The 11,827-nt window shown below is 40.8% G+C and overlaps 1 protein-coding gene across 1 annotated transcript; it reads right to left on the reverse strand.

Moving 5' to 3' along the window:
• Positions 1–1,056: 1,056 nt before the first annotated feature.
• On the reverse strand, positions 1,057–11,335 carry smg6 (SMG6 nonsense mediated mRNA decay factor). The gene is made up of 19 exons (XM_020923040.2): positions 11,208–11,335; positions 7,775–9,881; positions 6,459–6,651; positions 6,273–6,383; positions 6,082–6,188; positions 5,889–5,967; positions 5,693–5,803; positions 5,405–5,614; positions 5,102–5,163; positions 4,851–4,996; positions 4,079–4,192; positions 3,850–4,009; positions 3,551–3,770; positions 3,306–3,476; positions 3,066–3,230; positions 2,839–2,983; positions 2,471–2,712; positions 2,303–2,384; positions 1,057–2,220 (listed from the first exon to the last, which is right to left on the reverse strand). Exons 1-19 carry the CDS (start codon positions 11,320–11,322, stop codon positions 2,090–2,092), a joined length of 4,671 nt encoding a protein of 1,556 aa, XP_020778699.2. The 5' UTR covers positions 11,323–11,335; the 3' UTR covers positions 1,057–2,089.
• Between the last annotated feature and the right edge of the window lie 492 nt (positions 11,336–11,827).

The raw sequence follows: 11,827 nt of genomic DNA on the forward strand, positions 1-11,827 counted from the left end.
GTACACTCCACGTCTTGGAGGTTTTACAGTAGTTTGACAATCAATATGGATAATGGGTCAATCATGTTTTTACGTAGATCATGGCAGACTAAAACACACGCTTGAAGTGTGTGTGTTTTATAACTATACATTTCCTGCCAGAATAACGCGTCTTTACAAGTGTGGAAAATCTTTTAGGCCACTGGGATATAAAGAATGATGGAAAGTGAACGTGCACAAGCAGATTAAGACAAATGCATTAAAATGAATTTATAGATTATAAAATAACATAACACATATACTACGGGATTATAATCTGTATATAATCTGTAGTGGGAAACTATACAGTGATATCTGTGGCATTGGCAGCAGAGAGGTTAAGGATGAGCATTCCATAACAAACTGTGGGTTTGGACCAACCAGAGAGTAGCATCAGGATTGAAGCTCCGGGATTGGTCAGCCGCAGCCCTGTTGTCATGATGATGGGAGTCAGTCCCTGGCTGTGTGGTCTGTATCCAGGCATAGAAGCACACTGGAGCCAAAGATATGGATGGGTATATAAGGGAATTTGATGTCCTCTTACACACGGACAGTATCAGTATGTATTTAAACAGCATTTTCATATTATGGGACATTTGCATATTATGATTGTGACATAGTTTCAGTATTTTAAAACAGGCAAAACAGAGATTAATACAATTGGTCCCCACTCTTCTATGAACAAGGTCCTTAACCAAAATATGATACAAATAAGAAAATTCAAAAGTGTTATCAGATTCTTGGATCATCTGGGGCAAACATATCCCCAAGGCCACCAAAAACTGCATACACAAACCATCAATTTCGCGCAATAACAAACCACCACATGAGGGCGCTACACGGATTCATTAACACAAAGCAGAGCTTTGCAGCTGTCTGTATATTCTACCTAGTGCAATGTGCAAATAAGACGTAAGATTGCATATAAAGATGTTGTCCTTAAGAAAAGCAGTGAAGTAGTATGCAAATTTCTAGTTTGTGAATTGTGTTTACTGACAATGGCAATACATTTCTGAAATGAAAAACTCAAATACTGTATATGCCAATATTTAAAATGTTTAATGAAGCACAATAAAAAGGTTGGTTTACAGCTGCACTCCCACAACCATTAACAGTTAAAACACTGTAGCAACACAAACTTACAGCAGGCAAAAGAAAATAAAAAAAATAACTTAAGATTTGGAGGACAATAAATGCACATTAAATGAGCCTATAGTACTGGCAGCACATCTAGTCAATTAGGATTTAGATTTTAATTGTAATGCCACATTTTAGTATTCAAACTAATCAAAGCAGAACCAAGATCTAAAAATGATCAAATTCTTGTGAAAAATCAACACAAGCAAGTTTGTGAATTTGAAAAAAAAAGAGGAAAAAAAAAAAAGCTTTGTGAAGGTCAGAGCAGATTGTATTCTTAGAGAGAAATCATAGTATAGGATCCTTTGTGATAAGTGCAACAAAAGAATCTCCATACTGCTAACTGACTTGACTGACTTGTGGTAACGAAAACAGGGTAGGAGTAATAAATTATTATAATTATCAACAGAAAGTAAATGGTTATTACCAAAATCAAACGTTGTATGAAACTGGATTCTAAATAAGAACTTCCAGTTTCAAGAGTTCTGTAAATTCCAGTTGTCTCCTCCTGTTCACTGAGCTGACCTTGTATGAGATTTGGGACGTGTTTATGTTGTTTGCTCTGCACCATAGCTCTGTCCCCCTCCTTTGCTCAGTCTCCTTTAATACTGCTAGCTCCTTTCTTACACACTAGCTAAGCAGACACTCATGTCTCACTGGACATAGGCACATCACTGCTCTCGCCCCTCTTTTTAAGTCAAGCCTTACCAAGACTTATCTGACCTTTTCTGGGGAAGCTCTCTGATCTTAACACAAATACACACAAAAGCCACCCTGCACTCACAACTTTTACTCCACAAGTGGTTCTCTTGCCTTCTCAACTCTTCCCTCTTCTCTGATTGCTCTTCTCTCTCTGCTTAAGTGTCTTCTCGTCCGACTGAGAAGCAAGCAGACTTTAGCGGTTGGGCTCCTCACAGTTTGTTGTTGACCCGGTTCAGCCCACTTTAGCCCAGCTCAGAAAGGCTGGGATGTCTCTCACTGGGACATTATGTGTTAAAGCTTTGACCCGAAGGTTACGGTCATCAGTGAGAAGGACAACCTCTCTCCGCAACCTCTGTGTCCCATCTGTGGAAAAAGGCAAACGAAATGAATACAACATTCAAATATTGTGTATTAAGAACAAAATCTGGACGCTAAAATAACACACTTTTCTTATCAGGCATAAAATCCTTTGCTTTGTCTTTGCAGTAATGAAGACAACAGGACAAAATGACATCATCATTGTTGCCCTGAAAGAGAGGGGAGATAGTTAGGGATAGGGAAGTATCTACAGAGAAACTGTATCTCAAAATTATTTGTCAAAACTTTCATGTACCTGTTGTCCAGATGTGTCCTCACTGCGAAAGGCAATTGACTCGAGCTGATTTCCACGGCTGGTGAGAGCTCGGAGGCAGGGCTCACGGGACTCAAAACCTTTCTCCAGAAAAAACACGGCAGCTTTGGCCTTCTCCTGCACCGCCTTTATGTGAGCACTTACATTAGAGTTTGAACGGCCACCGGACCCCACCCCTCCTGCATTGTCCTGCCCTTTGGCCAAACCATCCAGCTCAGTAATCACTGGAATAGAACATAAAACATAAGCATGGGTAAACACACAGTTCCTGCTCAGGGCCTAATCTTAGCAAGAGTGAGAGGCAGCACAGAAACATGCTAGGAAATATTATTGTTGTAATTTGGTCTCACCGATTAGTGGCACAACAATTATGTAAGTGCTGCTCTGGAGCAATTTCTTCAGTCCATCCAAATGATCAATGAATGCATTGGTGTCGGGAACCAAAAAGAAAGGCTGCACCTCCAGCTCCAATTGTCCTCTGGTCTGCAGCACAGCCTGGAAAAAAACGTTTACAGACAAATATTATACGTTTCATTTTGGTCATCATGATATATACATGCATGTAGATGTTTCATACCTGGATTTTATCCCTTCTTTTCTGTTCTTTGGCCAGTTTGTTCACCAGAGCGTGGCGTCGCGCCCTCAGCTGCTTAATGCCATTTTCACCATCATCGGCCTCTTCAATCTCATCTGCCTCTGACGCAGAGACAGAGGACTCTGCCTCCACAATCACATCATCCGCCTTGTGAACACATGGCAAACAAGCATTACAGAAAAGAGAGTTGTGCATTGTGAATGAGTAAGGGGTAAGTCTCACCTCTTTCTCTACTGGAAGAACGTGGCAATTTGTTAAATTTGTGCTTGGAGGAGGACATGCCACAGACACATATTTGCCCCCTTTAAAGGCCAGTAGAGGCTCTTCCTGTCCACACAAGGCTTCAAGGAAGTACTTCAGCACTGTTACTCTCTTACAGTCAGCTGCGATAGTCTGAAATGTGCAAGAAAAAAGCAATATTTGAGGAGTAAAAAAAATATTAGATTCAACAGAAGTAAGAGATTTACCATATCTGTCTGTTTGTCCGTGTAGCACGGTTCCTGTGGAGCAGCCAGTAGTGGCACAAACCCAGCGAGCAGTCTGTCCTCTTTGAGCTGCAGCAGGATGAGATCCTCATCGCCCTCCATCTCGTCAGAGTCCATTTTATACAGAGGTACCTCCTCATGGTCCACACGGGCCAGCACATTACACAGGTCAGCCAAGCACTGCCACACATCAGGGTTGGACCTGCATCAAGGAAAAAAAAAATACTATTCCCTTTAAAAAGCCTGAAAAGTGTCACCAGTCAAAATTTGTTCTAGCATACCCTGACTCTATGGTGCAGGGCGGGGGATTCCACTGATCCGGTTGTCCCAACATCCAGTCAGACCAGACTTTGATGCTGGGCAGGAGTTCTCGCAGGTCCATGGGAAATGTAGAGACCCTTACCATTGGCTCCTGTTTGTCATCTGCAGTGGAGATAGGGTCTGACGGGAAATAGTATGGTATGGTTATTTAAAATGTCTAAGCATGGTCAACAGTAATGCAGCTCTTACCAGTCAGGGTCCCTCTGAGAAGTTCAGTGCAGCGCTGCACCAAAAGAGCAAACATAGCCAGACCAAGGGCCGTACTCTGCTCCTGTAAAACAGACCGTGCCTCTTCTTCCTCCCCTGGGGGAAAAAAAAAAAAGAATTAAAAAGTTATTGCCAATTAACACTGCTTTGAATAACTTAGATTTTTTGTTTAAATCAACAATTTTGTTACATTTGTTTGTTAATTGAACTGAATATTAAGATAGCCAAATTCACAGAGAAAGTACAAGGTTATGCTTTATGTTTTCTTCACAGCCCCCTGGGCCCCATTTCACAATGCGCACTCAGTCCAGGCCAACTCAGAGTTTCAGAACAGGTTTGAACAGTACAGACCAGTCAGAGTTCATGGCTTTTTTCCTCATCTTAACTCAAGTTGAACAATGGATCCCAGAAAATAGTTTAAGTATGGCAACGGCAACCCAAAGTGGGCTGCTATCTTAAAGGAACGGGAAGTGATGTGATTGGATAAGTTATTTGATATTAAAATGGACTGTTAAGTTATGTATGAAATGGAAACATCAAAGTTGAATCTTCATCACTAATACTTGTTTTAATTGTCACCAGTACTTGTGTGAATCTGGATCTGTGGATCTGGTTATGTTCAGAAAATGAGTTACCATGGTGAATGGGTTAGGGTTTGACTTAATGCTCTTTTGAGAAACCGAAAACTCTGAGGTGACCTCTTTTCAGCGTTTGGGCTAAAGCTGCTTGTTGACAGGCCCTGGTCTCCATATACCTCTGCTGTGTGAGTTGTGGATGGTGAACATGTTGATGGTAATGATCTGCAGCAGGAGAGTGCTGCCCAGCACAGACGGGTTGTGCTGTAGCAGTGTCCTGAAGTCCTGCAGGACACGACAGGCCACTCCAGGGAAGGACTCCATCCTGCGGAGAAACAAATCCAAAACACATTAACCTTTTTGTCGTCACCATAAACTCCTCAATCAGATTCAATGAGTCATAGCAGCTCAAAGAGACAACCTCACTCACCCCACTTTAGTGAAGAGCTTCCCGTGTGCATGCAGGAAACTCAGAATGAACCTTTTATTCAGCTGCAAAGAAAGAGGAAGGACAAGGCATGACTAACCATCAGGCAGTTCTGTTCAGCTCTAAACAAGGAAACATGTCATCAGAAAACAGGAGACAAAATCAGACAACAACATTTCACAGCTCTGGAGACAAAAATAACCGTCCTTAGGAGTCTTGTTATCACTGTAAATATTTCCAAATAAAATTAATTTAGAAAGCACAGCACTGGTTAAAAAGAGCAATTAAAATCATATTAGGGCTTACATCACTGGTGCTGAGAGTGCCCATATCTCCATCCTGCTCAGAGTCTCTGCTGGATTCGCTGCCCCCACGCTGGGAAAGGCCAGGGGTCTGTGCTGTGGGTCGGATCCAGATCTCCACTCTGGCTCGGTCCTCTCTGCCTCGCCCTCTCACTGCGGGACCCCTAGAACCATCATCAGACTCCTGCTTCATCTTCCTCTCCATCTGCTCTGCCTGACATCAAAAAATGAAATGACCATAACTCACTTGGCAGTCCATTATTACAAATATTACTAAATGTTTAAATCTTACCTTGCGCTTAGATTCTTCAAATAAACTCATAAGGCTCTCCTTTGCTGTCAGAATAGGGTTAGAGGCTGCCAGGCTCCGCATGTAGTAATACACAGCATCCAACTTCCTTTTCTGTAATGCAATGTGCCATATTTAAAGGTTATGACAAATAAACAGCATTTATGCTACCATCTGAAAAAAATAAATCACCCCTTACAGTGTAGACAGCCAGAAGAGCTAATTGGTTATATGGCCTGCCATTTTTAGGAGCAATCTGCTGAGCCTTGAGATACCAGCTGGAGAAAATGGAAGAACAAAGTTTAAACCTCTCAAAAACCTAAATAACCTGACAACAAAATGTGTGTGAACATTTGAGGGTGCTTGGGTCACTTGTGTGACTGTGAGCGGACCTGCGAGCCTTGCCGTAGTTTGTACTGTCACTGGCCTGTTCTCTGTAACGTGCGATGTCGCCTTGACAGATCATACAGCGCTGGGCACTAATCAGAGCATACTTTACCTGAAAAATGCAAATATATCTTAGTTTAAAAATGAGCAAGAAAAGTGAGCTATGGATCTTAAATTTCATGCATTTAAATTTTACCATTTTACGCAGTGGTCTAGCTCTTATGGCCACACCGTCCATATAGTCTTCAAGTTTAAACTGGTACACAGTCTGCAGTTTCTGAAGAAGTGTATCAAAAAACAGTGCTCCCTAAAAACAATAAAAAGTAAAGCCACAAAGATATGTTTTTTTTAGATTGTTTTGAAATGAATTCATCTCTCTTACCTCATCCAGCAGAGTGAGCAGTGTGTTTCTGGTGCTCGGGTTGCTCTCATGGTTGGGGTCTTTAAGCAACTGGCGGAAGCGTTCGATAACTTGATAAAAGACATTCTTCCACAGAGCCTGGTCCACATTTTGAGAATCAGAGAACTCAATGTCTGATAAAATGACCTGTTCATAAAGGGACAGGAGGTCTGCCCTAAAGAACAAGAAGAAATACATTACACACATTAAAATACAGTTCAAATATAAACCTTAAACTGCAAATCTTATGAAAAGTACACTAAATGCAGCGACTACTACACTATGTCTGGAATGGGCAGTTTTGTATGAAGCAAGAGCAGACATGTGGTGACATATGACAATATGTGGAGTTAAGGTGGTGATGGGTGCAGCACTGACAAACCCCACCACTTCACTTAGCGAGAAGCACATTTTCATTTACAGGTTTTCACTGTTGAAAAATGGCTATTTGACAATAAAATACCCAGAGTAGGAATTTTAAAAAATAACTGTAATTACCTACAGACCTGTGAGCAGAGATAGGGGGAAGGTGAAAACAGTACTCAAACACACTCAAATGCAGGACAAAACTTGAGATAGATCGATATATCAACTGGCAGATATATCATGCAGATATTTGCACTTTTTAGTGTATTGGCCTTAAATCTCTAACAGATATTTTATTCTGATATTTTAGGTCAACCAGATACCTAAAAAGATGTTATAAACCTTTATTTCAATACTAGCGCAAAGGGGGCACTGAACAAAACATGACTACACTGCTCTCTTATCCAGCTTGTGGTAAAATAGGGTCGTGGATGAGTTTGTAATAGAAAAATATTAAAATTAGCACAACATATTGGACGTTAGCACTTCATATAGGACAGAAAATAGCTGAAAACCATAGTTGCAATCAGTTGAAATAAATAGGTATTGGTCATTCCCTAGATAAATTACTCAAACATGCATGGATTAATGGGAATGCAATTCTGAGTAAGTTAGTAAATGTTGAGTAAGTTAGTAAATGTTGATTTGAATATGTCCACCTCCCTTGATGCTTGTCATCATCATAAGTGAGAGTGTTTCTGTTTAATGCCGTTCAAGGTAAAAAACACAGAATAGGTTGCCTACTTATATATTCCAATCACAGTGAAGTGATTAAATAAACATGTTATGTTAAATAAAGTTATATAACAACTGCAAAGGTATTTGGTTTACTCTTCAAGGCGATTAATTAATTTAATAGAAACATTTATTGTATGGCCTGCCATTAAGTACTGTATAAAAAGAAAAACATAATGGAGAAATATTTGGCTCACCTGAGCTGACCCATGCGATCTAGTCCCTCCATGCTCAGCCTGTCTCGGGACAGTAGGTTACTGAGTTGGACCTCATGAGCGTCTGCAGCCCGCAGCAGGCGCCCCAGCTCCCCTCTGGCTTGTTGTTCTGCCTCTTCATACGACACATTACCTCCCGTACCAGGTTGCCCGTAACCTCCTCTGTACGGCCCCACAAACTGCCCCACTGCAGAACCAGTGTACATGCCATTGGCCATTTGGTAAGGTCCCATATAAGGATAGACATAACGCTGGTTGCTGGTAGCTGTAGGGTTGTTGGAGGACACAGGATAGCAGTAAGGATTATCAGAGTTTTGAAACTTATAATAAGCCATGGCTGCTGCCTGCTGGGATCGAATGTGCTCCCCCTGTTGTACTGGGGGACTACCTGCCACTTCATCATCTGTGTCGAGGAAGTGGAGCTGGCCGTAGCCTGTTCCTGTCTGAAAATACGCATGTTGCTGATGAGTTGAGTTCTGCTGTATGTTTGTAAGAGCTGGCTTTTGATCTGGGTTATTGGGGTCCCACAGTCTCCTCATCCCACCTCCCCTCCCCCCTCTGCTTCGAGATGCTGCTCCTCCACGAATCCCCCCAAAAAGTCTCTGTCCCACCTCAGCCGGCTGTGAGATGTCAGTGCGGGAGGGGAGCACCAGAATCCCTCCTCCTCTGCCGCGTGGAGCAATGACTTGTCTACGATATTGCGTCTCCACACCTTGTGATGCTACATTTGTTTGTGACACTTTAAGGACACCCCTACTTTCGTCTTTATTTCTGTTCAGTCTATTTCCATCTTCTCTCCATCTTCCCACACCTCTTTCAACATTTTTCCTCCTTCTGTCCTCTACTATGTCACTGGCCTCACTCCCATCTAGTGATTCAGTGTCAGATTCTCCGTTTGTTGTCCAGCTTTGCAAATGACTCCTTCGGCCTTCTTTGTTTAAAACTATGGTCTCTTTTGGATTATCTTTAGGCTTGGGCCGCCTCCTAGTCTCTGCCACTGCCCTGGGACCATCTAGACTAGTTACACTGCTGGCTGAGCTACTGCTGTATGTTCGATTTCGGGATCGCCTTATGTCAGATTTAGAGTAACGTTTTGAATTTGGAGTGGGCCTGTTTTGATCTGCTCTTTCTACAGGCCTGTTCTCAGGTAGCTCACTTTTAACTTTTTTGACAGTGTCTTGTGACTTGTCATTATGGAAACTGTCTCCTTTCTTACGAGGTTCTTTGGATTTGCGTTGTTTTTCCTCTCCAGCTCTATGTGTTTTGTCTTTGTCCAGTTCTCCTTTGTCGTTCTTCCTACGATTTGATTTCTTTTTAACATCTTCTTCTGATTTCTCAACACTTTTAGTTTTTTTAGTTTTATCCAATTGCTTTGCATTTTTAGAGTTGCCCTCCCCCTTCCCCTCCCCTCTCTCTCCTGATTTGCTTTTTTCCTTTACACTAAGATTTTCCACTTTGTTCAGCAGTTTTTCCATTGACGCCTCTGATGGTGAGGTCTTATTTTCAACAGTGGTCTCCATCACGGCTTTCTTTTGTGCTGAACTATTTTTATCTCCTTCCTTTTCTGATGTACTTGAATGTGGCTGTGATTCACTCTTTTTATTCACAGATTTGTCTTGCTCTCGAACATCCTTTCTTCGGCTGCCAGGTTGATAAAATTCTCTGTCCGGTTTTCGAGTCTTTTTTGGCGTCTTCGCAGCTCCGGCAAGTTCCTGTTGTTCCCCGTCATTATCAACGCAGTCCTTTTCCCGATTCTCTTCTGTTTTAGCGGGTGGTGGTGTTTTTTTAGAGTTCTGGGTGTTACTACCATCACCTCTCACTCGATCTTCCATTCTTTTGTTCGAAACAGCTCCTCCATCTGTGCTCTCCTGTCCATGTGCCATCTTTTCATTTGTTTTGAGCAGTTTTTGTGATTCTAGTGAAACATGGTCTGCATTTTGACAAGGGATAATCGGGTCACTTTCCTCGCTGTCCCTATGGCGCCTTCCTACTGATGGCTGATATCGCTGCAGATCTGGCCTCTTCCCTTCACGCTTCTTATGTGGGTTGTGCACCTTCTGCTGTTCCTCTGTTAGATTGTTTTCTTGTCCTACAAACAGGAAAGCAGAATGAGTTACATTTAAGTATGAAATGCAATTTATAAATATACATATATTTTTACTAAATAAATATAAAAGTTTGGTTTGAAAATAACAGAAAACAGGTAAATCTTTATTATAAAACATTCACAAGACACGAACACCTGTGCTGTAGTTGACTAACTAAAAGGGTCAATGGCAAACATTTGTAAAATTAAATATCAATATATCCTATACAAATCTAATATTACATCCAGGTAAACGTAAGTATTTATACAAGAAAAAAGGCTGGATGAACTCACCGTGTACTAAATTCTTATAATCCTAGCAAAATAATTAGTTGACAATGGGCTAAGACATCCTCAAACATTTAATACAATGGGTGTTAACTTGGAAGTTCATATAAATACTGCAGACCATCAACTACCACAACATTTAAATGTTAAATCTAATGTCTGGCTCAGGGAAACAATGGCATGTGCACTATGCACTAGTCAGAGCTGGGATTGACACGCTCATTTCAGGGATTGTGGATTGAACACTTCAGCCTCTGACTCAAGTCACTTGAATATGCAAATGTTACATAAAAGGAATTGTAGTAGACAACATTTTAGCCACTGTTGATCCTCTTATTTAGCAATTAATTTATTTACGTTTTATTTATAGCTATCATGAAGTGAATGTCAGTCACCTCATAGATTTGTAAACGTCGTATGTCCTAACACTTGGCCTGAATGAAGAGTAATTCAATGATTAACAGCCAAACAAACCACATAAAAACAAAAATCCACGTGCTTAATACAACACGACCGGATGAAAGTTGAATAATGAACATACTTTAAAGTAATAGCAGTTCATGTTTCAGAAAGTAATGCCGGTCAGATTATGGCTCAAATGGGCAGACACTTCTAAATCAATTGTATTTTCTAATCACGTTTAAAATGCATTATAAATCCTTTGTTTCAGGTTGAGATTATTCAATGTAATAACCCGAATGGTTAATGTTAATGACTAACGATAAAGAGGTTAGTTACTTTTCAATTGTGTTAAAATTTTAACGGGGGACGTCTTACTAGTTGTAATATTTGCAAACACGACCGCATTGAAATTTAATACAATGTCAAAAGTAGGCAAAAGCAGTTACAAAATGCAATTAGTTTGTTTCGTGGAAGCGGGAACGTGTAAAGAACAGAAAGCTAAGATGCTAACAACATTAGCACGACACAAACTTGAGAGACTCTTTGGTATACTTTAAGCTCACTCAAAAGTTAAAATTTTCAGATACCTGGACATTTAAACAGACCAATTCATTACAAATAGCTGATATTTCTTCTCACCTCTCTGACTACTGTTGATTTTGACAGAATTTGAGACTTCAGCACGGAGTTCCGCTGCAGAGATTCGCACTCTGTCGAGATCGTTCGCCATTTTTGCTTTCACTAAAACAAACATAACAACTACGGTGGCCGCCCTAGTCCATTTGAACCGCAGCGAGAGCAGTGTGGATTATGACTTCTGCACGAATCACGAATGCTTGTTATTTTTCATATGAATTATGGAAGTGTGCATAGTTATTCATTTGCGCCAGGGCATATCATAATTTGATTCTGTATCTTTATTTATATACCATTATAGTCTATTATAGCATTTTTAATTTGTATTATTCGTGGCATCTTTTGGGGCTTGAATGCTTGATTCATAAATAAATAAATTGCAGCAGATACATATTTTCTTCTTTGCTTAAGGATATATTTATGCAGTGAAGTGTGTTGTTATGCAATCGTTACGTAAAATTGGCCCATAGGCCGAGGCCTATTTAAACCAGGGGAAGGGAGCTTGAAAGTCCACATTACATAAAGAGACTGATGTATAGCCTACTGTATATCGTGTATGAGCAGTTTGGTGCAGTCACCACTGGGTGTCACAATTTCCCATGATAACTATTGGGGGTTAATTT

This window comes from Boleophthalmus pectinirostris, unplaced genomic scaffold, assembly GCF_026225935.1.
Source record: "Boleophthalmus pectinirostris isolate CB_2022bp ecotype Guang Dong unplaced genomic scaffold, ASM2622593v1 HiC_scaffold_12, whole genome shotgun sequence".
NCBI lineage: Eukaryota > Metazoa > Chordata > Actinopteri > Gobiiformes > Gobiidae > Boleophthalmus > Boleophthalmus pectinirostris.